This window comes from Eufriesea mexicana, unplaced genomic scaffold (assembly GCF_001483705.2).
Source record: "Eufriesea mexicana isolate 0111107269 unplaced genomic scaffold, ASM148370v2 scaffold13223, whole genome shotgun sequence".
NCBI classification, from domain to species: domain Eukaryota; kingdom Metazoa; phylum Arthropoda; class Insecta; order Hymenoptera; family Apidae; genus Eufriesea; species Eufriesea mexicana.
In genome coordinates this window covers 96,955-120,591 of record NW_016920754.1, presented here as the reverse complement: position 1 = coordinate 120,591, position 23,637 = coordinate 96,955, and the positions used below count along the sequence as shown (strand labels likewise).

The window sequence follows — 23,637 nt, the reverse complement described above, 5'->3', positions numbered from 1 at the left end:
ATACAACGATTGTCTAAATTTGTTATATCTTGAAATTTTCACGTTGTCATTAATATTTAATAAAGACTTATTTTTGTTCGACAATACTATCTTTCGTTGTCAATATAAACTAGATAATTTTTAAAAATATTTGAAAACTAAAGAATTTTCTTTTAATTTTTTCAAATATAAGCAACATTACCCTTATTTAAAATGAAGGATTGTAAGTATTTTACTATCTGTAGATAATATTATCAGTAGCTAATGTAGATTTGATAAGCATAGCGTCTTTTACGATTACTTGAAGTGTCAAACTATTCATAGTAACATATATAATAAGTGTGACTTACTAACGTTACAAAAAATAGTTAATCAAAGGAAAATATTGTCTCAAACAATTCTAAAAATTATTTGAATCTGACACTATTAATAACAAAAGCGAACTGGATTCCTTAATCAAGCAGTAGAATCATAACCTAAAGCAATGGATGAAACGTATTTCGATGAAGGACCAACAGGAAACTTTGAAACGACTACGTTAGAAATTACCAAAGAACTCGATAGCAACGAAGTTAACGTTCAAAACACTATTTCTGCTGGTGAGTATTTTACAGACAAGACACAATATTTCTATACATCTTAAATTAAATTAAATTAAGGAGATAGGAGTACATTCGCTTTGTTTTGTTTCGAACATTTCCTGCAACTATTTTGTCCATGTTTCCATAAAATTACTTTTTCTCAATATTAAGACACAATAATTTGTTTCTCTGTAATTGTTAAAAGGAGTTGATACTGCAAAGAAGAACCGAGAGAACAGGGAGGATTATATTTCAAATCAAGTTCCATCATCAAGAGATGTATCTAATATTCCTTTTAAACATATAGATATTCACTCATTTTTTTCCGATAGAAATGAGGTCGTTGATAGAGCATTAAAAGATTGTCAGGAGAGTTTAATAAATGAAGAAGAGAAGGATATCGTTGGAAACTGGCTTTTAACAGAGTATGAAACCTAATTTATACAAATCTTATTGAATATTATCATATTATATAATGATTAATACTAAAACATATTTGTAGAATAAGTTTGTGGGATATTGAGAAAGAAAGATTAGTAATACTTACAAAAAAAGCTATTTATTCAGTAAAGTATGATTTCATCTCTTTAAAAATACTTGAGTATAATCGGATACCTTTGTTGCAAATTGATACACTTATTTCGGGTGAACTAATTTACCCTTCTACATCTCTAGCACCGTAAGTGTTACTACAAAATTAACTATAAAATATTACAGTTACATTAGGTGAAAAAATTAATCATGATTAAGATATATCTTTTATAAATTTATCAACAATTTTTAGACGATTAAATGGATTGGCAGAGGGTGTATCATCAATAATTCATTGTACAGTTCATCAAGAGTGGTCTTCTCTTGCTTCTTGTACAGGTCTTGCACAGTTTGAACCTAGGTACACTGTGTTCTTATGTACAGCAGAGACCCCACTTATTTTAAAAAGAACTGCTTGGCATTTTTTTTCATTGTTTTTTGTTAGTAGTGTAGTATGTGTTAAATACTTATAGCTAGTTTTAAATAATTTCTCTTTTAATAAAATGGAAGATGCACAATATAACTATTTATTTAATTTGATTAATATTCAAATTTATGTTTGCAGCCTGCTGCTTTGATAAATAGTATAATATTTATATTCCATTGTTTATTTTCAAATACATTCATTTTTAAATATTGGTGTATAATAATAGAAATTATAGGAACTCATTTGTTTTCATTGTATAAGGTAAAAATTTATTTTCTAGAAAAAGACATATGTCTGGAATAAGACTGATGTGGAACAGAGGTAATCCATTACCATTAACTAAGAAATGGAATCCATTTGCAAAAGATATACCATGGCTTACTTATACTAGTCATCCACTATTTTGGTACAAAGGTAAATTTATTTTACATATATAATTATAGAAAATATTAACTTCTAAAACTTTGATGCTATTTATAGGATCAGAAACAGAGAAAGCAAAATTCAATGCTGAGGGTCTGCAATCATCAATTAAAAATTTGTTGCCATCTGACTGTAGTGTAAAAAGTGGACTTATTATCATAGAAAACTACTTTGGTGTAGGTGCCTTGGTACACAATAGAAATGGATTAGGTTTCTTTAAAATTCGTGGAAAAATTAGTTTTTAATTTTATTTACAAGAAACTTAAATTTTTGTTCAATTTATTTAAAACTCATATTTCAATTTTTAGAATTTTAAGCTTCTATTTATAAATTTTATGGTATTTGTAATGAAATATCAAAATTAGAAATAATGTGTAATTTATATCTACATAGAGAAACTTTTAAATAGATCTCCATTTACTTTTCAAAAACTCCATTTTAGAATACTTTTAAGCATATCATATAAATTCTATTGTGTATAATATAAATATTTTCACTCAGTACCTGTCTGAAAAAAAGCTAAAAATAGATATTAAGCATCATGTTAAGATAATTCATCTATACTTACTAGATGTAGAACTATGTTTTTTAATTCTGTATTGTAAAGACAAACTTAATAAAATAAAGCTTAACCTTTCTCTGTAGTAATGAATAAAGATAATTCTTGTTTAATGATTAAAATACAAAAATGTTTTCTTTGTTTCCTTTTATTTCCAAACAACTGATTTTAAAATCTTTGTACAAATGTAAATAATTAGAAATTATTTTATAAATAAAAATTTTCGTATAAAATTATAAAAAGTTTTTCTTAAATTCTTAAATGTTAAAATAAGAATTTTTATAGCAACTGTATATTATAATTATAAATAAAATAAAACTTATATCTATATATAAATAACATATATATTAACTACATTGATAAAATATCTATAACTATTTAAAGGAGAAACTTTTTATATGCTAAAACCATTAGTTGGTTATGTTGGTTATGTCAAGTAAAATAAATACATAATACTACCTGTTGACCTAGTTTGTTGCACTATTTGGTTTTACTTAGTGTTACACAAACAAAAGTTTATGAAAAGTAATAAAATAGCAAAATTTAATAAAATAATAAAATTTATGTGTTATTAAATTTCCTGTCATACTTTAGATTCTTATCGTACGTGACTGATCTTATTAATGATATAAATGTAAGTACATTTTTTGAGCGATCTTTTTCCTTTAATTTTTATAATAATACACATCTTAATATCCTTATTATATATTTTCTAAATATTTTTTTGATTTAAGATGTGAAGATCATGATTGAAATGATCTAATGCAATTGAGCAAACAAGTTTAACAAGAGCCAATTAACATTATTAAATCATAAACTGACTATTTCAGAAGGAAAAGTTCTGTAATAAAGACACATTATACCACATCAATGTCAAAGATATAAGATGTATCTGTACCGTTTTAAGTTGCAATCTGTATTTTTAACTGGATTTGGGATTGGTTTTTTTCTTGCATTACTCCTGTTTGCTACTCAAAATCTATTTAATAATATTCCTTTATGTCAAAAATCCACATTAAATTTATATTCTGTAAGTGGAAGTACAGTTTTTAAATTGTTTGTGACTGACACATGGACAAATAAAGAGACTGTCTTTCAAAGCTGGAAGAAATCAACAAATATAACATATAGAAAATGGTTAAATAATAGACACCTGAAATTAAATAATATTGATATGGATAGTTATCTTTATGGATCTGAAAAGAAGGAAGAGTTGGAAGCTAATTGGTTAAAATCACACATTCATATTACATGCGTAGTGTTTGTGAAGAAAGTTAAATTAGCTAGATCTATTCAGGATACTTGGGGAAGACATTGTAATAGAATATACTTTTTTGGTCAAGTAAAAGACTTCAAAGTCCCTATTATAAATTTTGAGATAAAATTAGTATCTTCATGGCAACTTTTATGTGAAGCTATTAATTATATTTGGAGAAGTAACAAAGCTTTAGAGTGGATTATCTTTGTACAAGACGACACATTGGTGATTCTTGAAAATCTACGTTATATGCTCAGCCCATTAAATCATACTCAAGATCACTATTTGGGTCATGCAGTCATTTTATGGGGTCAACCTTATAATATTGCTGATGCAGGATATGTAATTAGTATAGGAGTTCTTAGAAAGTTAATTAAAATGTTTGATAATTCAGAGAAATGTATAACCAGTGGTAGATATTGGAAACAGGAAGATTATTATCTTGGTAAATCTTTTATCACTTCTGATATGCCTTATCTATGAAATTATAATTAAGCCATTGTTCTTAATTATTTCCAGCTAAGCATTTAGCCTCTATGGGAATTTATCCTTCTGATACAAGAGATCAGTACCTAAGAGGTACTTTCCATGGATATCCTTTACAGTCTTTACTATGGGGTATTGTTAAAACTGGTGCTTATTGGACTCATGCTATGTATCCAACAAACGACGAATGTTGTTCGTTTTTGTCTGTTACATTCAATATAGGAGAATCTGAAAAAATGTACACCATGAATTATTTATTATACAATTTTCATGTCTTAAAGAGAAAAGCTATTTTTGGAAGTAAGAAAGCTGCAACAGACATACCTGATGAGGATGTAAGATTATTACTTCGATATAAGTATATTCTGATAAAAAAACGAACTTGGAATTAATCGAACTTTATCATTTATAGGTGTGGAAAGTTGCATTAAAAGAAGAGTTTAATATTACGCATTTAAATAACATTTCAAGCGAATTTTATTACGAAATATGGCACTCAAAATATTCTGAACCAGAACAATTAATTAGCAAGAATTATTGAATCAAAGATTCAAGTAAATCCAAATAATCCGTCCTTATATAATTTTTATATATTGTATACATGTAAGGTGTGATCAGAAAGTTCGTACAATTGTTTCACTTCTCGTAAAAAAAATACCCGCTATATTTTTGTTGTAATAAGATGTTGGTGTACATTTCCCTGATATTTGTGCTATATTTTAATTAGATCGGTTTTATAAATTAGATTTTGCAGTGAAGTAAGTAAACTGCATTTCATTGTATTCAACGAAAATTTTCTTTTTCTTTATGGGGGAATAGAATAAAATTTTGAAAATTATCCAGATTTAGTTAAAAAAAATATCTAGAAATCAATATTTTAAACAACTTTTTCTTGTACATATATACTATATGTCTGCTAAGTATCTATACATGATTATTTATGTAACAAAAATGCAAAAATATGTTTCGGGCAAAAATCGTAATGTATTGAGAAGAATATATAATAATAATTGTTTAATGTTGAGGAATTCTGTGAAGATCACATTCAAATTTTTAAATGGAACTCTATATTTTTTATTAAGCATGTTCCAAATATTGAGATGTTTTCAAATTATTATCTACAGATGTATTTTACATAAGCCGTTATTTAGTTATTGATTATTAAAATTGATGTACTGCTGGCATTTATTTATCCGGGCGAAATGTCATGGCAGTGGTTCGAAAACATCTCAATACGAGTTATAACAATGTGTAATAAAAGATATAGAGTTCTATTTAAAAATTTGAGTATGACCTTTACAGAATTCTAAAGTTATCTCAAGGACAAACAATTGTCATCGTGATATACCGGGTAGTTCATCACATGTGCCTTTTATATTTACATCATTATTACGCGTAGCGAAAAATGTTTCACTTAAATTTGAATGATTTCGAAGGGGAGACATTTTGATGGTATTAGTTTTCTTGTATGTGTTTTTTTGAACGGAATTATGTATTTTTTATCTTATCAATTAATGCACCTTGATATTTTTTTACAAAAAATTAACCTATTTATATAAAAAAATTATTAGCTTAGAAGATATTTTAATTTTAACTATATTTTTTAACAACGATAAAATTACAATATTTCCTAAACTAATGATTTTTTAACATAAATAAGTTAATACCTTTTTGTAAAGAATATTAAGGTACATCGACTGATGCAATAAAAAATATATGATTCCGTTTAAAAAAAATGTCAATGACCTTCATATACCCTCTACACGTACATATATAAGAAAACTAGTATCGCCAAAATATGTTTTCCTCAAAACAATTCATGTGAAACAGTAATATAAAAGGCGCAATATGGTGAACCACCTTGTATTCTTCTCGACACCTTACAACTTTTGTCTGAAATAGTTTTGGTAATTGTGCATAAAAGAATACTCCACACCGATTTTGATGAGTTTTGAATATGTTGTAAAACACGTCATTTTAAAAGATTTTTTCCTATACATATAATTGCCGCTGAGGCTTAGTTTCCAAGATATTCGTAAAATTTTTTTGTTCTTACTACATTGCATTTTTCAGATATTTCAAAAAATAAACCTTAACAGATAATTATTACAGTTTTATGTAAAAAGTGGTATTAAGCACTCTAATGTTGAAAAGTTAAAACAAGATTTTGACGAATCTAAATACGAAACGACGAACAATACATAAGTGTATAGACGCTTCGAAGAAGTCCATGTTCAGTTGGTCAGTAGAGCATGCTGATAGAAGCGGGAAACTAAGTATATCAATGACCGGTGGAAACATAAAAAAATTAGAGAAATAATTAATACTTATCAGCGAAATTTGTACCAAAGCTGTTTCATTCCCAACACAAATTGAATGCCAAGAAAATCTTTAAAGAAATATTAAATAAAGTTTCTAAGGATCCAAGCAGTTCTCGAACATATCAGTAACCTACCTAGGTTCTCTTTCTTCTCTTTGTTCATTTGTACGAAGCAAATCGTAGAAAGAAATTTTATTTGTAAAAGGATAATGTATGGAGACTCCACTATAATCACTAGGTACTAAGTAATTGTCCGTGAATTTCTAAATGAAAAATGATATAGCTCAAAAAAGAATGGTTCCCCAACAGTTTTGATATGATTTCATACAACTTCCTTCTATTTTCGAGATTAAAAAGGACGATGAGATAACATCTTTTCGAGACGATCGAAGACGTAGAATAAAAATCGCTGAACAAACTGAAAGTCACACCATAAAGTGAATTTTAAAAATGTTTCCAGGATTAAGAGAAACAGTGGCAGAAATGTATTATATTCAACTATAACATAAAACTGAGCAAATAAATACACACAATTCGAAAAGGAAAAAATAAAAAAAAAGCAAATTGCACGAACTTTCTCATAATTTTTCGTATATAAGCGTTTATACGACAAATTTGCTAAACCTATTTTATAATTAACGTTATTATGTATCATACTTTAATTGTTATAATTAATATGACTATTAAGATTAGGATTTTTACAGAATAATATTGTTAAAATTTTGAAATAATTATCAAGTTTTACAATTTATTAATAAATTATATTAATATGACAAATGTGGGAACAGTAAAGTAGCATTGTTTGATAACTGGTTCCCCATCGTTGCCTTATCTGACTAATTAAGAACTCATTAACGCTTGTAAGAAGTATGATAATAAAATCACAACTGATACAAATTCTAAATTTATATCACGAATATTCGAAAAATGTCTCTTCGTATTTCTCTATTTAAATGATCTATTCCAAAATAGTGAAGATATTGGCATATCAAATATTATAAAGAATTATTTTTAATTGCAAATGAACTATTACAGTACCTGATGACGTACATATACATATATGTTTTTAATGAATATTTTTATGTAATAATTATCATGTAAATGAACTGATTCTATGACAATAAACATATAATTTTTTTAGTAATAAAGCTTTTTCAATTTATAAATTCTTGGCAATTTATGACCTAATATTAATGACCTATATTTTTCGTTAAATTTACTTATCAAATTAGATTTCAGTTATCGGTTATCCGCTTCCTTTTAGAGGTGGCTATATAAAAGAAGAATTATGTTAATTCGTATATTTGACGAGAAGAGTTTTCTCAATAGTACTTTAAACTAGCATCTTTCTTTCATAAGTATGGTATAAAAATAAGCGTTTCAGCATGGTGCTATGGAAAGCGTTTTTTATCGTTGTTATAATCATTACGATTTCTGATCAATTCAGTGTCGCCGATAATTTTCCAGAATTTCCTAATGTAATAGAGTAAGTAACTTAATCTTACTTTTTGACCTTCCTTGATGATTTTACGACTGATTTTAATTGATTTGTAAATTACTTAGTTCAACTGTTGCACAAAGTGACCTTCAAGAACATAATTACGAGGGTGTGAAGAACACGAAAACCAGAAGGAAGCTTACTTTGTTTCCAGGGGGTTGCAGCAGACAACCAGATTCACCTGTAAATGGAGAAATAAGATGTTCCATAGACAGGTAACTGTTTATTAAATGATAAATCGTATTCTCAATCTTTATATCTAGATATTTATTAGATTTTACTTGCAGCGGGTGCATTGCAACCTGTAAGCGTGATTACAAATTTCCTAATGGAGTGAGGCAATTAGCAATAACATGTACGGACCAAGAATGGCATATTTTTGGCACAGATTGGGTCTCTACTCCTCACTGCGAACGTGGGTTTCACCTGAAAATGACCAATTATTTTAATATAAAAAATATAATACGCATCGAATAAGTATATTTTTTTATTTATAGCCGTTTGCATGCCGGAATGTTTAAATAATGGAGTATGTATTGCACCTCATCAATGTAATTGTCCTGAACACTTTACTGGACCACAGTGTCAATTTGAGAATAAACCATGCCTCAATTATCCTGCACCAGTACTTAATGCACATAAAACGTGCAATTCGAAGTATGTCTTTAAATCTATTAAACTCCATTTTACTTAAAATACCTGATTTAAACATTTGACTGTTTTCATACTTTTTTAATTAGATTGTGTACTATATCTTGCTTGGAGAATTTTACGTTTCCGGACGGTACTTCCGTTTCTAATTTCATATGCAAGAATGGAAATTGGGAGCCAACTCGGAAAGATTGGGTCTCTATACCCGACTGTAAACGTATGTTTCCTCGATCTAGAATTTAAAACTAAATTTATTACCACATAAAAATTCAATATTCTTTTTTTTGTTATAGCTATATGTGACCCACCTTGCCTGAATGGTGGTAACTGTCTCCCATCGAATCTTTGTCAGTGTCCTCAAGCATATAGAGGATCCCAGTGTCAATATTGTAAATACAATTTATTTATTTTAATGAAAATTACTTCATCTAAATAATTGATTAATTAATCCCAATGTAGCCGCTAACGCCTGCAATGGAGAAAAAATGGGTTTCAATGGAGGATTTCTTTGCACAAACATTGATGATACTTATTCATGCAGCATAAATTGTCCTGATGGAATAGAATTCGAATTTCCACCAGCTTCTACATATGTTTGTAATTATGAAACGGGTGTTTTTATGCCTCAGCCCATCCCCCTGTGTAAATACAATCAAAATATGAATGTAATTTCTTTGGGCACTACATATAACTCCCATGTTAAAGAGACTAATCATACCTGGACCTACCAGAATATTTTCAGTTCCCATGCAAATCAATTTCCACTGATTCAAGACAATTATCAAGTTACACAACATTACAACAATCATGAATCCAATATGTCCACGAATAAGGTAATAACTTTAAGCAAATGTAAATATGAATTATAAACGTAAATTATTTGTACTACTAAATTATACTTTGATTAATATTAGCTGGCATTTAGTCCTTTGGAGGAAAATATTCTATTTATTGAAGAGAAGAGACCAGTTCCAGAAACTTGTTTCACGTGGGGTGGAGTACATTATAAGACCTTCGATAATACTGTCTTTAGCTTCGACAGCAAATGTTCATATATTTTAATACAAGAAGCGCAAAATAGACTATTCACCATAACTGTAGAGAACAGTCCAACTTGCAAAGTTGAGAGCTGTTTTAGGATTATAAAGATTTATGTTCAGGATAAAGAGTATATTCTATTGCGAAACGAAGAAGATGTTCCAGAATTTAGAACTCGAAGGAATTTACTTCCAATCCCAGCACAACTTTCTTCATTGAGAGTTGAAATGTCTGCACATTTCATTGTGGTAACTTTAAACTCTTTAGGAGTTCAGTTAAAATGGGATGGAGCACTCATGATACAGATTGAAGCTGTCGAAAATATGTGGAATAAAACAACTGGTTTATGTGGTAACATGAATGGTGATAAAAGTGACGATTTAATGAAAAACAATGGAGAACAAACTAAAAGTATTACATCGTTTGCAACTTCTTGGCAGACAGAAAATATCGGAGGTACTACTTTACTAATTTATAGTGAAATATTAACTTTCTCAATTAGCGATATTTAATTTTTGTTTAAATTTTTCAGAAATGTGCGATGAATATCCAAATACTAAACACTCTTGTGAATCTAATCCATTAGTCTCCAACGATGCTATAGAGTTCTGTACAACATTGCTCTCTGACCGCAGATTTAAAGCTTGCGCTAATACAGTTAGCGTCTCCGAAATGCAGGTAGCTTGTCTGTGGGATTATTGTTCTTGTACCGATAAAGACAGAAGAAAATGTGCTTGTGACACCATGAATGTATATGTCAGACAGTGTGCTCATAAAAATGTTGTATCTTTATCCGGTTGGAGAAATAATGACACTTGTCGTAAGTTACAACCTTCTTAATGTAACGTATAAACTATTGATGAAAACAGGTGTTCCTAGTTATTTCGTGATATTACAGCCATGTCATGTAGTGGTGGACGAGTATATATGCCATGTGGTCCAAAAGAAGAATCATCCTGCTGGGCAGAAATGGACAAGAAGTTAAATAAAGAATATTGCGAAGAAGGTTGTTTTTGTCCAGAAGGAACAGTAGCTTATGAAGGAAGATGTATTTATCCTGATGAATGCCCTTGTAGACTACGTGGAAAACTATTTAAACCTGGAAAAAATGTACAAAAGGATTGTAATACTTGTACATGTTCCGCTGGAAAATGGATATGCACCCAAGCAAGATGTAGTGCCAGATGCGCTGTAATTGGAGATCCTCATTATATTACCTTTGATGGGAGACATTATGATTTCATGGGGAAATGCAAGTACTATTTGATGAAAGGAGATGATTATAGCATTGAAAGTGAAAATATTCCTTGTTCTGGTGCAATATCAGAGGTCTGTTAATAATATTGTCAGTCTTTAGCATTTTCTAATTAAAAAATGTGTATTATCATTAAAAAATTATAATTTTTTTAACTTGCAGAATATGGGACTTGTTCCTTCTGATGCACCATCATGCACAAAAACTGTCACAATCAATTACAAATCTGTTTCCATGAAGCTAAAACAGCATAGACAAGTACTAATCAATGGAAATGATCTAACAGTATTTCCGACGATTATTAATGGAATTAGGATACGAGTTGCAAGCAGTATATTTTTGATTGCTCAATTGCCAAATGGCTTAGAGATATGGTGGGACGGGATCTCTCGTGTCTACATCAATGCTTCTCCTGAATTTCATAGTTAATAAATTTTCATTTTTCTTAAATTTATTAGTTCAAAACGTTATTTTTAATTTTTTTTATACACTGATCATTAGGTAATACTAGAGGACTTTGTGGAACATTCTCTGATAACCAGAAGGACGATTTTATTACACCAGAGGGTGATATTGAAAACACAGCAATTTCCTTTGCCAACAAGTGGAAATGTGATGAATTTTGTCCTAATGTCCCAGAAAAAGAATCAGATCATCCCTGCGACCTTGATCCACAAAAACGAGCCACTGCAAAACAATATTGTTCTTATTTGTTTAGTGATATCTTTGCTGGTAAATTATGTAGTTTAATTTTAATTTAGTCTAACAGATCTTCTAGTACAACTATTTATGATTCTTCTTTTTAGATTGTCATTGGCATGTGGACCCGGATACATTTTACAAAGATTGTTTATTTGATATGTGTTCTTGTAAGGTTGAATTTGAATCTTGTCTTTGTCCCATATTAGCTGCATATGCTAAAGATTGCGCAGTTGCTGGAATAAAGCTTTTCTGGCGACATAATATAGAGGAATGTAGAATTCACTGTCCTGGAAACCAAATTTACCAAATTTGTGGAAATAGTTGCACCAGGTATATCAAAATTCAGAACTAATCAAATACTAACAATTGTAAGATAATTGTAACATTTTCTTCAATGTTTTTAGGTCCTGTGGAGATATATCTTCTTATCAGGACTGCAAGCAAGAATGTGTAGAGGGATGTAATTGTCCAGAAGGTGAAACACTGGGTATCCATGGGGAATGTATTCCAATTGGCCAGTGTCCATGTACTTATGATGGCTTAGAGTTTGATTCAGGGCACAAAGAAGTCAGACCAGGAATTAAAACTCCTGAACTTTGCACCTGTGCAGGTTTTGATTTTCATATGTCTAAAAATCATTTGGCTCTTAAATTGAATTTATATTAATTGGAATAAATTATTTTGACACAGGTGGAATTTGGAACTGTCGTGAAGCCACACCAAATGAGATGGTGGAATATCCATCAGTGAAGGACCTCTCAACTTCATGTGTAACAAGTAAACATCAAGAAGTCACAAACTGTGTACCAACAGAGCCTCGAACTTGTCGTAACATGCACAAACCAATCCAGAAACCATTAATCTGCAAATCTGGATGTATTTGCAAATCTGGTTATGTTTTGGATGAACCAAATGGTAATTGTATTGAAGAAAAATCTTGTCCATGTCACCATGGAGGTCAGAGTTATGGAGAAGGATCTGTTATACAAAATGAGTGTAATACTTGTAAATGTATGAATGGAACATGGACATGCACTGATAGGATATGTGCAGGTAACGTTGTAAATAATTGTTTATCCTATGAAGTTCTACTTAGTTATTAAAATTTCTGTATTATTAGGAGTCTGTTCTGCCTGGGGAGATTCCCACTATAAGACATTTGATGGAAAAATTTATGATTTCCAAGGAATTTGTGATTACATCTTGGTAAAAGGTTCTCTGAGCATACAAGACTGTTTCGATGTATCTATTCAGAATGTTCCTTGTGGAACAACAGGGGTATCCTGTTCTAAATCGATTACTCTCACAATTGGAAGTGGCCAGAGCTCAGAAAAAATTGTTTTAACCAGGGGAAAGGAACTTCCAATAGATGACTTTAAAAGAATCGTTATGAGAATGGCTGGGCTCTTTGTATTCATTGATGTGCCAGATATAGGGCTGAGTATACAATGGGACAAAGGTACCCTTCTTAATATAATGGTTCTTAGATAACTGGATACATTTTTTCAAATTATGTTTTGGAAAGGTGCATCATTATTTTTTCTTTATAATCTATAGCAAAATATTAATATTACCTTTTTTATAGCACAAAATTTGATAAAAAAGAACTTTTGCATAGAATCTTAATTTTATTATGAAAATCTGTTTTACGAGCACTTATCTGAGAAATATGCTATTACATTTCTTTTTTCATGGTTACATGTATTTTAGAACTTTTCTTCATATTTTAATGTCACTTGTAGGTACTAGGGTATATGTAAAATTGGAGCCTAGGTGGAAAGGTCATACAAAGGGTCTTTGTGGCGATTACAATGACAATAGTGAAGATGATTTCAAAACTCCATCAGGTGGTATCTCAGAAGTGTCTGCCAATCTATTTGGAGATTCCTGGAAGAAAAGCAACTTTTGTCCAGAACCTAAAGATGTCCAAGATCCTTGTGTACAACATCCAGAAAGAAACTTATGGGCTATACAAAAGTGTGGAATACTAAAATCATCAGTTTTCCAACCTTGTCACTGTGAAGTTGAGGTGGAAAGCTACATGCACAATTGTATTTTCGATACCTGTAGTTGTGATACAGGTAATGTTATACTAATTTATAAAATAAATATAAATATTTATCTTTATTATCTTTTTTTGGTACTAGGTGGAGATTGCGAATGTCTTTGTACTGCCATAGCAGCATATGCTCAAGAATGCAATGCGAAGGGGGTGCCCATAAAATGGCGCAGCCAGGAATTGTGTCCTATACAGTGTGATGAAAATTGTAGCTCATATTCGCCTTGCATTACAACTTGTCCTCGTGAAACCTGTGACAATCTTATGACTCTGAAAGAAAAGTCCCATTTATGTTCTCAGGACACTTGCATTGAAGGATGTTCTATCAAATCTTGTCCCCAGAATCAAGTATACACCAATGACAGCTACACAGAGTGTATTTCCAAAGAAATGTGCAAAACACCTTGTACTGAAATCAATGGGGTATGTGGACATAACGATTAAAATATTTTTTCTCAATAATAATAATTTGTATTATAGGTGATCTACTATGAGGGTGACAGTGTGAAAGACAATAATTGTCAGACATGTTATTGTAGTCGTGGAAAAGTATTGTGCAAAGGAGAACCTTGCACAAGTACCACTATATCTAGTACCATACCATTAGAGGAGCCACAAAAATGTGTGAATGGTTGGACTGTTTGGATAAATCAGGATCCAGCAATTAAGGGCAAGAAATTTAAAGATATTGAACCATTACCTTCAACTTTGAACTTAGTAATACTTTATTCTATTATTAATTGATTTAATTATATTATTTTATCATTTTTATACCTTTATATGGTATTTTAAAGATGAACATTAAAGGATCTGCTATATGTAACAAGAATCAGATGATTGACATAAAATGTAGATCAGTAAATGGTCACCTGACACCAAAAGAAACTGGTTTAGATGTAGAATGCAGTTTAGAACAAGGTCTTTACTGTCAGTCTCAGCCTAATCTACCTTGCATTGATTTTGAAATCAGTGTTTTATGTCAATGTTCAACAACTACCACAGAAGAACCAGGTCTGTATTATGGAAAAATTGATATCATTACTTTACTCTAATAATAAGATCTATTTATGTTATAGAAATATCAAATACAACGAAAATAATATATGAAGAATGCAATGTGGAGCAATCAAATGAACCTCATCCTACAAATTGTCACCTATTTTATCAATGCACTCCTGGATTAAATGGCAACAAATTTGTAGAGAAATCTTGCGGAGAAAATATGTTTTACAATCCTCAGACACAAGTCTGTGATTGGCCAGATAATGTCATGTTGTTAAGATCAGATTGTTCAGTAGAACAAACAACACTAAGTAGAACCGAATGGACAAGTAATAAAATTAAATACAAGACTACTACATCAACTACCTTGGAAAAAAATGTTCTAACAACAAGTTCGATATTTTCTTATCCTTTTTAGTATTTTATTAACACTTTTGATATCATAAAAAAATTATACTTTTGCAGAAGCTTGTAAAGAAGAGGAAACATGGAGTGATTGTGCCGTTAATTGCAACAAGGTTTGTGATTATTATAGATATATTTTACTAGAAGAAGGAAATTGTAATGGTACATCTGATTGCATACCAGGTACATTAATTTAATACTTTTCTTAAGAAAAAAAGAATTTTTCAATATTAATATTGAATTATTTGAAAAATTAGGATGCGTACCATTGGGGAAACCATTATGTCCACCAAACAAATTGTGGAAAGATAAAATGACTTGTGTGGACGAAGCTGATTGTAATTGTGGGTCTCATAATGGTTACCCAGTCATTTCTGGTAGTGTTCAGAAGGAATCAGAATGTGAAATCTGTCAATGCATAAACAATTATTATACCTGTGACAGATCTTCATGTGTTAGTGTAATTAACAACATAACCACTGAAAAATCAATTACACAATCACCTATGGAAGCAACTACCCTTTCAATCCCTCCTTTGTGAGTACACTTATTAATTTTATAGAATTATAATTTGTTAACAATAAGATCATTTTTGCAAATTGAAGGACTGAGGATCACACAATTATAATATCAAGTACTGTTAGTCCACCAGCTTACTGTGACAGTGGAAATTTTATTCCATTAATTCAGTATTTAAATGATCAGGTTTCATTTACTGCTAGTAGTATCAAAGGTTACATGTCCCAACCCGAAAATGCATTATCAAGTGGAAACATTGAATTCTGGGAGCCTGAGTATACCACTTCTAATCAATGGTAAATATAAAATTAAATCTTATTCTTCAAAATAATTAATTTTTTATTCAATCATTTTTAGGTTAAATATAGAGTTCCAGCGCTCATTACCTATTTATGGAATCATTGTTCAAGGCAGTAGAATAGAAAATAAATTTGTTACCAGTTATAAAGTTCTGTTTTCAGAAAATGGGCATTCATTTTCATATGTTATGGATGATAAAAAAAAGCCACAAGTGTTTAGAGGACCTGTAGATCAATTTAAACCAGTTGAACAGAAGTTTTATGAGCCTATTGAAGCTCGAGTAGTTCGAATTAATCCACTATCCTGGCATAATGGTATAGTTATGAAAGTAGAATTGCTTGGTTGTCAGGAAATGGTGAGCACCATTGTTCCCATAACAGAGAGTATTCCAGTAACTACAATGGTTACAGAGAAAATTATAACCCCAGGTATTTAATTTTAAATGAAAACAAACCATACAAGATTATAAACCTTGCAAATTTTATTAATTTTTTTCAGTTTGTGACGAACCAATGGGATTGGATGATGGTATAATTGTCCTGCAACAAATCTCAGTATCCTCTTCTTCTACCGACTTATTACCGAACTTAAAATTATCTTCTCCGAGTATCTGGCATCCCAAACTAAATAATCCACATCAATTTGTAAAGATCGATTTCTTGGAACCTCGTAATTTAACAGGAATTGTTACTAAAGGTGGTGAAGGTACCTGGACCACGGTCTATAAGATATTTTATAGTAACGATGATTATCAATGGAATCCAGTCATGGACAATAATGGTTTTGAAAGAGAATTCTTAGGCAATTTTGACTCCGATACCGTAAAAAAAAATTATTTTGACAGACCACTGAGTGCAAGATATTTGAAAATACAACCGTTTAAATGGCACGAACAAATAGGGCTTAAACTCGAAATTCTCGGTTGCTTCTTGCCCTATCGTAAGTGTAAATATTGTATATATATATTGGAATATTATTACGTGGGTTTAATTCATTACAGCTTCCATTGAAACAACCACTGAAAAAGCGGAAACAATATCAACAACGATACAGACCTTTGAAAAATGTAACATATGCAAAGGAGTGTCAACTGAGGAACAAATTAACTGTAACTGTACAAAGCCTCTTTGGTGGAATGGAAATACTTGTGTTAGCAAACAGGAATGTCCTTGTATAGTTGGACATATACCGTAAGCAACATATTTTTTAAATAAATAATATTTTTTCATATATTTTAATGTTCAAAGCTTTTAGATATAATGTGGGTGCAATATATGTAAATGAAGACTGTCAAGAATGCATATGCACCTTGGGTGGCAGCTCTTTTTGTCAACCAAAGAAGTGTGAACCCTGTCAAGAGTCAGAAACAAGAGCAATAGTTAATGAATTGTGTAACTGTGTATGCAAACAATGTCCAAGTGGTACACGTCACTGTCCAACCAGTGACATTTGTATTGATGAGAATTTATGGTGCAATGGTGTCCAGGATTGCCCAGATGATGAAAAAGATTGTCCAGAGCCTACAATCCAACCTGAAAAAACTACTGCAATGAAAATGGAAAATTTAACCGTTACACTAATTCCAAGTACTGACAAATTAATTTAATAAATTTGCTTCCATGCAACCATTATAATATTAATATATTGTTTTAGTTACTCCAATAGTGTGTCAGGATCCAATCTGTCCACGAGGATACAAGACAGTTTTAAAACCAACTCAAAAGTTTCAATACTATACTACATTCGATACAAATGAGGGAGTAAAATCTCTACACAGGAGTTCATCAAAAAGAAAAGGGCATAGGTACTATTATAAAATATGTTTTTACATATTTTATTTTAATGATGACTAACATAATATATTTTCTATTAGAAAATCTATGCAACATCGTTTAAAGCACACTGAGAACGAGGAATTGAAAAATGAGACAGAATGTGCACAGTTTACTTGTGTACCAATTAAGCCACCAATGATTTCTAATCAAAACAAACCTCAGACCTGTCCAGAAGTATCTTGTCCACATGGTTATACTGTAATTTATGAAAAAATGAGCATGTACAAGCTTCAAAAGTGTCCTAAATATACTTGTAAACCTCCAGAATCAAAAGATGTTATTTGCAATGTGACAGGAAGAACATTTAATACTTTTGATAAATTAGAATACAAATATGATATTTGCAATCACATTTTAACCAGAGATATGTTTGCTAATAAATGGTATATCACATGTGAGTCTTTTACATGTCAAAATTATAACAATTTAATTTAAAGATAAAATTAATTTTAGTTCCAGAATTATGATTTACATTATGGTTTTTACAGTGGAAAAGCAATGTGACTCACATACTGGCCAATGTATTAAAGTTTTAGCTGTGATTCTGAACACAGATGTGATTGTTCTATACCCTGACATGCATGTGGATATCAATGAGTACAGTTTTACACCAAATCAGATTGCTAGAATTAATAATAAATATCGTCCTTTCAAAATATCAATTATTGGAGATGTTATTTATTTGATATCCAATCATTATGGATTTTGGATAATATGGGATACTAATTCAAACGTCAAAATAGGAGTTTCATCTAAATTGGCTCGTCAAGTAGATGGTTTATGTGGGTATTTTGATGGGTACCCTATGAATGACAGACAATTGCCTGATGGTAGTCAGGCTCGAAGTACTGTAGAATTTGGGAACAGTTGGGCTATGGAAGAAGTTCCAGAATGTGATTCAAAGGTTTGACAATATATACTAATATTTATATCATAACAGAATAATAAATTTATTTAATTTTTAAGGTATGTCCACATGACTTACAAGCAAAAAGTTGGGATATCTGTACCACAGTGAAAGATACTTCATTGGCAGAATGTTCTAACAATATAGATTTAGAAAAATTTGTATCTAGTTGCTTGGAAAGTACATGCAACTGTTTACGCAGCAATCGTACATATGATGACTGTCGATGTAGTTTATTAACCAATTTTGTCACCGAATGTCAAGCTAGTGACTTAAATTTAGACTTGTCCACTTGGAGAAGCATTCACGACTGTCCAGCTACTTGCATTAGGCCTCTCATTCACAAAGACTGCTTTAGGTATATTAAGATTGACCAATTCAATGGTTTAATCTATTTCTACAATTAATTTTATTGCAGGAATAAGTGTGAGACTAGTTGTGACAACTTGCAACAGATAGACCCATGTCCAGTGATGCAGGGAGCATGTTTCTCTGGTTGCTTTTGTCCTGATGGTACAGTGCGTAATGGGAATGAGTGTGTACCTCCTACACATTGTAAAGATTGCATCTGTGAATGGTTAGGAAACTCTGAATTTATCAGCTTTGATAGAAAAAACGTTAAATTCAACGGAAATTGTACATATATTGTATCGAGAGATATTATTGAAAATAGAAGAGAAAATGAAGGTTATACTTATCAAGTTTTGGTGTCAAATAGAATCTGTGACACTGGAACATGTACAAAAGCAATCATAATACTTTATCAAGATCATATAATTATAATTAAAGAGAGTGTACCTACTCTTGAATTTGAAGTAGAACTGGATGGTTCAAAAATATATGAACTTTCTTTCAATGCGTCCTGGTTGATCCTAGAACAGGCATCTTCAAAAAAATTGCGATTATTGATACCTTCTATTCAGTTAGAGATCATCAGCTATCAACCCAATTTTGCATTCAGTTTAACTGTCCCTTCACATATCTTTGGAGGTTCTATGGAAGGTCTGTGTGGTAACTGTAATGAAGATCCAGAGGATGACTTAAAACAACAAGATGGAGAAGTATAATCATTTTCTTAATACAATAAGTAGGAAAATTAAAAATAACTAATAACATTAATGTATTAATAAATAGATTACAGATGACATGCAAAATTTTGGTACAAATTGGTTGGTCATAAAGTCTCCAGTTGGTGACAACATAGATATAACTGCATGTGTTTCCAATAATCAGAGTGAATGCATTGTACCACCAGCAGATCAAGATCCATGCAGGAAATTATTAGATATAACAGATTTTGGCATATGTCATAATCTTGTTGATCCAATGCCATATTTAATAGCCTGTCAAGATAATTTATGCTCCGGAGGAACTTATTGTGATAGTTTTGAAATATATTCAAGAAAGTGCCAGCAAATGGGAGTGTGTTTGAGTTGGAGAAGTAATGAAATATGTCCTTACACTTGTCCTCCATGTAAGCATCTCTTTCTTATATATCTATTATAATTCTTATAATAAATTTAAATTTTATTAACTAAAGTATTGTTCTCTTTTCCCAGATTTAGTGTATCAACCTTGTGGTTCCATATGTAAAGAAACTTGCGATACAATCAACAAAGTCAGTGATGCTACATGCACAAAAAATTATGAAGAAGGTTGTTTCTGTCCTCAAAATTTAATCATGCACAATGGCACTTGCGTTTCAAAAGAAAAATGCTTGTTATGCGACGAAAAAGGACACATTGAAGGTGATATATGGTTCCCCGATGTCTGTACACATTGCACTTGCAATAAAAGGACCATTAGTTGCGAAAAAACAGAGTGTCCAGCAGTAAATACCATTTGTGAAGAAAATATGTCACCTATGATTATTAATGGGACAGAAGAAGATTGCTGTCCTAAGTACCTTTGTATTCCAACAACAGTATCTAATGTGACACAATTTTGCTCTGAAGAACCTCAAATTCCTGAATGTGGCTATGGACAAACTACAAAGGTATCCATAGATTCAGATGGATGCAAAAAGTTCATCTGCGAATGTGTACTATTATCAGAATGTCCAAATGTCAATGAAGTTGTACTGGAAGTTGATGAACTACAGCCTGGATTTGTGCAGGTAACAAACACCTCTGGTTGCTGTCCAAGGTCTATGATCATATGCGATCCTCAGACTTGTCCTCCAGGACCATCTTGCAAAAAATACTATGAGCTAAAATCTAATATAGAGTGGAATGCTTGCTGTGCCACATATGAATGCATTCCATCAAAAGACTTATGTTTTTATAGTATTGAATCAGAGACAAACATAGAAATGACAGAACACACAGTGACAAAGGAACTTGGAGAACAATGGATGGATGGAAAATGTACTTCTTGCATTTGTGAATCTTCTGAAGAAGGACCTAAACCAAAGTGTTCTGTAATAGAGTGTCTTGGAGTTATGGACCACCCAGATATATCAGACTATGTTATAGAAGAAGTATTCATAGAAGATAAATGCTGTCCTAATTTTGAAAGAACAGCTTGTAAAGATGAAGATAAAATATATAATGTTGGTGACATTTGGCAACCAGATTTTGAAGATAGTTGCATTTTAATACAATGCATCAAAGATAAAAATAATATCCAGAAACAAGTGAAAGTGCAAGAATGTACTACTACTTGTGATTTTGGCTTTGAATACCAATCTACAAATAATAAGAGCACCACTTGCTGTGGACGATGCATTCCAGTAGCTTGTATAGTCAACAATCAAGTAATAAACGTAGGAGAAGAATTGATCTCTTCTGATTTTTGTACTAAATATTCCTGCAGATTCAATAATGAAAGTGTTTATGTAGAAACCTTCACAGAGAAGTGTCCAGAGATAGATTCTTGGGAAGAGATTGAATTTGAGATAGAAAAACAATACATTTCAGGCCAGTGCTGTCCACAATTTATTAAAACTGGTTGTCGCTATAATGATATTATATATAAACCTGGAGATAAGTGGAAATCCTTAGATGATAAATGTGTTACAGAAGTTTGTGTACTAGAGATCAATACAACAAAGTCAAAGGAAATGGAAATTTGTAATAAAAACTGTGCTCTTGGTTGGATATATGAGGAAAAGGAAGGTGAATGTTGTGGAAAATGTAGACAAGCTTATTGTGTGGTTGGGGATATATTGTATGAGCCTAATGCAACTTGGCATTCTACTGACAATTGCACTTCTTTTACTTGTATGGATCAAGGAGAACAATTAGTTATCAGTAGCAGTTCTGTAATCTGTCCTGATATAAGTAATTGCCCTGTTACCTCAATTTATGTACAAAATTGCTGCAAAATGTGTAATCTAACATATGACTATAAGGTTGATGCTTGTGCTGCTGATGTATTAGAACCACAAAATACTGTTGGCATGTTCAGTATAAAAAATCAAATATATGGTATTTGTAAAAATTTAGAGCCCATTGATGGAGTTACGGAGTGTCGTGGTAAATGTGAATCTACCACTTATTTTGAGACAGGTGAGATCAAAGAAATACAGTAATGTCTGAATAAGTAATCATTAAACAAAATAGTTCATACTTAATCAATTGATTTAAAATACTATTTATTTTATACATTTGGTTCTTTCAATTATAGACAATTGGAGTCAAGCAGTTAATTGTCAATGCTGTCAACCAACAGAGTATAAATCTCTGAATATTGAATTAACTTGTGAAAACTACCGAACTTTCAAAAAACAAATTGCTGTGCCAGTTTCTTGCACTTGTTCAATTTGTATGTCCCATAATAACGATTACAGAGGAACAAAAGGTGGGATAAAGAAAGGTTAACGAATTAAGGTACTAATTTTTATAATTAAGTTAGTGAACAAATGTAAAGTTTTAAGGTAAACTCAAAAATACAAAAATATTATTTGTTAACTTTATTCATGAATGTATATATGTATATACATATACACATATTTTACAAACATTATAATTCAATACATTTTAACAATTCATATATTGATATTTTCTTTGTTACAATTTATAATTCTGAAGTCATATTAAGTACAATCAAATCTAATTAATTTAGCCTTTATCAACAACAAGGCTCTATCAACTCGAATTTTTCTGCTTGTTTCTACTTCAAGATACGAAAGTTGAAAACAGATATCTTAATAAAAAGATTTAAAGAAATATTTTAAAGCAATTTTTAAATACCAAGCTCAATCAATAATACAGGTAAATTAAAAATCACAGCTTCTATCTCTTTTATTCTAATCATCAAAGTCATCATATATATCCGAATAAGCACAAATTAAATTTATTCAATACCAATTCTGTTGTGCAAATTCTTAGCTTTGACTCACTGATTCGACTTGAATATAAAAATAGGACTTATCAAAATGTTTTAGACTAGTGTTCAAAACCTGAGTCATCAAATTATTGCCTTACAAAACAGGACGAATCAGAAACCCAAATTAGAATCTTAGTTCGCAATTAACATCAAACCAAAAAGAGTATAAAAATTATAAAGCTACATTACGCTCCTGATTTTACCATCAAACGGTATTAGTTTGCAAATGTAATCAAATTTACAAACACTAAAATATCTTTCAGTAACAAAACTCTAATCCTCTCTTATATACATATATACGCGCGCGCGCACGTTTGTCTTCAACATTTTATTTTTTTCAATTTATCATTATTTTTAACAATGCACTATAATATACTTTTCAAGTGCACAGTATATACAGGTATTACTGCTTCAAAAAACAGGATGGTAACTATAAATGTTTTTCTCTCTAAACAATATAGAAAGGAGAAGAAACATTTTGCTATATTGTTTTTACCTTGATTGGATGTGGTAACGCACTCAAAAAAATACAAACAGTTATAAATCTACTAATATATAATATATATGTAATAT

At 30.7% G+C, this 23,637-nt stretch overlaps 3 protein-coding genes across 3 annotated transcripts in view; all 3 read left to right on the top strand.

Annotated features, from left to right (window-relative positions):
- The first annotated feature begins 269 nt into the window (after positions 1-269).
- On the top strand, positions 270-2,186 carry LOC108553792 (tumor protein p63-regulated gene 1-like protein). Its single transcript, XM_017908832.1, has 6 exons — positions 270-578; positions 766-985; positions 1,063-1,239; positions 1,345-1,452; positions 1,799-1,932; positions 1,999-2,186. Exons 1-6 carry the CDS (start codon positions 464-466, stop codon positions 2,184-2,186), a joined length of 942 nt encoding a protein of 313 aa, XP_017764321.1. The 5' UTR covers positions 270-463.
- Positions 2,187-3,386: 1,200 nt separating this feature from the next.
- Positions 3,387-4,785, top strand: LOC108553793 (C1GALT1-specific chaperone 1-like protein). The gene is made up of 3 exons (XM_017908833.1): positions 3,387-4,203; positions 4,278-4,579; positions 4,657-4,785. The coding sequence occupies exons 1-3, from the start codon at positions 3,387-3,389 to the stop codon at positions 4,783-4,785; spliced, it is 1,248 nt and encodes a 415-aa protein (XP_017764322.1).
- A 3,134-nt stretch (positions 4,786-7,919) lies between these two features.
- Hml (hemolectin) overlaps positions 7,920-23,637 on the top strand; it is a 20,497-nt gene continuing 4,779 nt past the window's right edge. Inside the window, exons 1-36 of the mRNA XM_017908835.1 lie at positions 7,920-8,050; positions 8,128-8,277; positions 8,350-8,477; positions 8,560-8,719; positions 8,803-8,930; positions 9,007-9,102; positions 9,173-9,546; positions 9,628-10,207; positions 10,284-10,571; positions 10,650-11,080; positions 11,169-11,430; positions 11,508-11,738; positions 11,813-12,038; positions 12,113-12,318; positions 12,399-12,761; positions 12,829-13,167; positions 13,451-13,789; positions 13,856-14,190; positions 14,248-14,484; positions 14,562-14,778; positions 14,844-15,161; positions 15,235-15,357; positions 15,432-15,711; positions 15,780-15,989; positions 16,051-16,421; positions 16,492-16,932; positions 16,994-17,183; positions 17,248-17,579; positions 17,647-17,797; positions 17,867-18,222; positions 18,317-18,732; positions 18,795-19,093; positions 19,154-19,796; positions 19,870-20,209; positions 20,295-22,244; positions 22,363-22,565. Of these exons, the coding sequence (XP_017764324.1) occupies positions 7,950-8,050; positions 8,128-8,277; positions 8,350-8,477; positions 8,560-8,719; positions 8,803-8,930; positions 9,007-9,102; positions 9,173-9,546; positions 9,628-10,207; positions 10,284-10,571; positions 10,650-11,080; positions 11,169-11,430; positions 11,508-11,738; positions 11,813-12,038; positions 12,113-12,318; positions 12,399-12,761; positions 12,829-13,167; positions 13,451-13,789; positions 13,856-14,190; positions 14,248-14,484; positions 14,562-14,778; positions 14,844-15,161; positions 15,235-15,357; positions 15,432-15,711; positions 15,780-15,989; positions 16,051-16,421; positions 16,492-16,932; positions 16,994-17,183; positions 17,248-17,579; positions 17,647-17,797; positions 17,867-18,222; positions 18,317-18,732; positions 18,795-19,093; positions 19,154-19,796; positions 19,870-20,209; positions 20,295-22,244; positions 22,363-22,556 (11,805 nt within the window). The 5' untranslated portion in view covers positions 7,920-7,949 and the 3' untranslated portion in view covers positions 22,557-22,565. The remainder of the gene's footprint in view (positions 8,051-8,127; positions 8,278-8,349; positions 8,478-8,559; positions 8,720-8,802; positions 8,931-9,006; positions 9,103-9,172; positions 9,547-9,627; positions 10,208-10,283; positions 10,572-10,649; positions 11,081-11,168; positions 11,431-11,507; positions 11,739-11,812; positions 12,039-12,112; positions 12,319-12,398; positions 12,762-12,828; positions 13,168-13,450; positions 13,790-13,855; positions 14,191-14,247; positions 14,485-14,561; positions 14,779-14,843; positions 15,162-15,234; positions 15,358-15,431; positions 15,712-15,779; positions 15,990-16,050; positions 16,422-16,491; positions 16,933-16,993; positions 17,184-17,247; positions 17,580-17,646; positions 17,798-17,866; positions 18,223-18,316; positions 18,733-18,794; positions 19,094-19,153; positions 19,797-19,869; positions 20,210-20,294; positions 22,245-22,362; positions 22,566-23,637) is intronic.

Coding starts and splice junctions, on each gene's coding strand:
- LOC108553793 (XM_017908833.1), top strand. CDS start 3,387: ATGTATCTGTACCGTTTTAAGTTGCAATCTGTATTTTTAACTGGATTT. Junction 4,204..4,277: donor ACAGGAAGATTATTATCTTG/GTAAATCTTTTA, acceptor AATTATTTCCAG/CTAAGCATTTAGCCTCTATG. Junction 4,580..4,656: donor CAGACATACCTGATGAGGAT/GTAAGATTATTA, acceptor TATCATTTATAG/GTGTGGAAAGTTGCATTAAA.
- LOC108553792 (XM_017908832.1), top strand. CDS start 464: ATGGATGAAACGTATTTCGATGAAGGACCAACAGGAAACTTTGAAACG. Junction 579..765: donor TCAAAACACTATTTCTGCTG/GTGAGTATTTTA, acceptor AATTGTTAAAAG/GAGTTGATACTGCAAAGAAG. Junction 1,933..1,998: donor TCCACTATTTTGGTACAAAG/GTAAATTTATTT, acceptor TGCTATTTATAG/GATCAGAAACAGAGAAAGCA.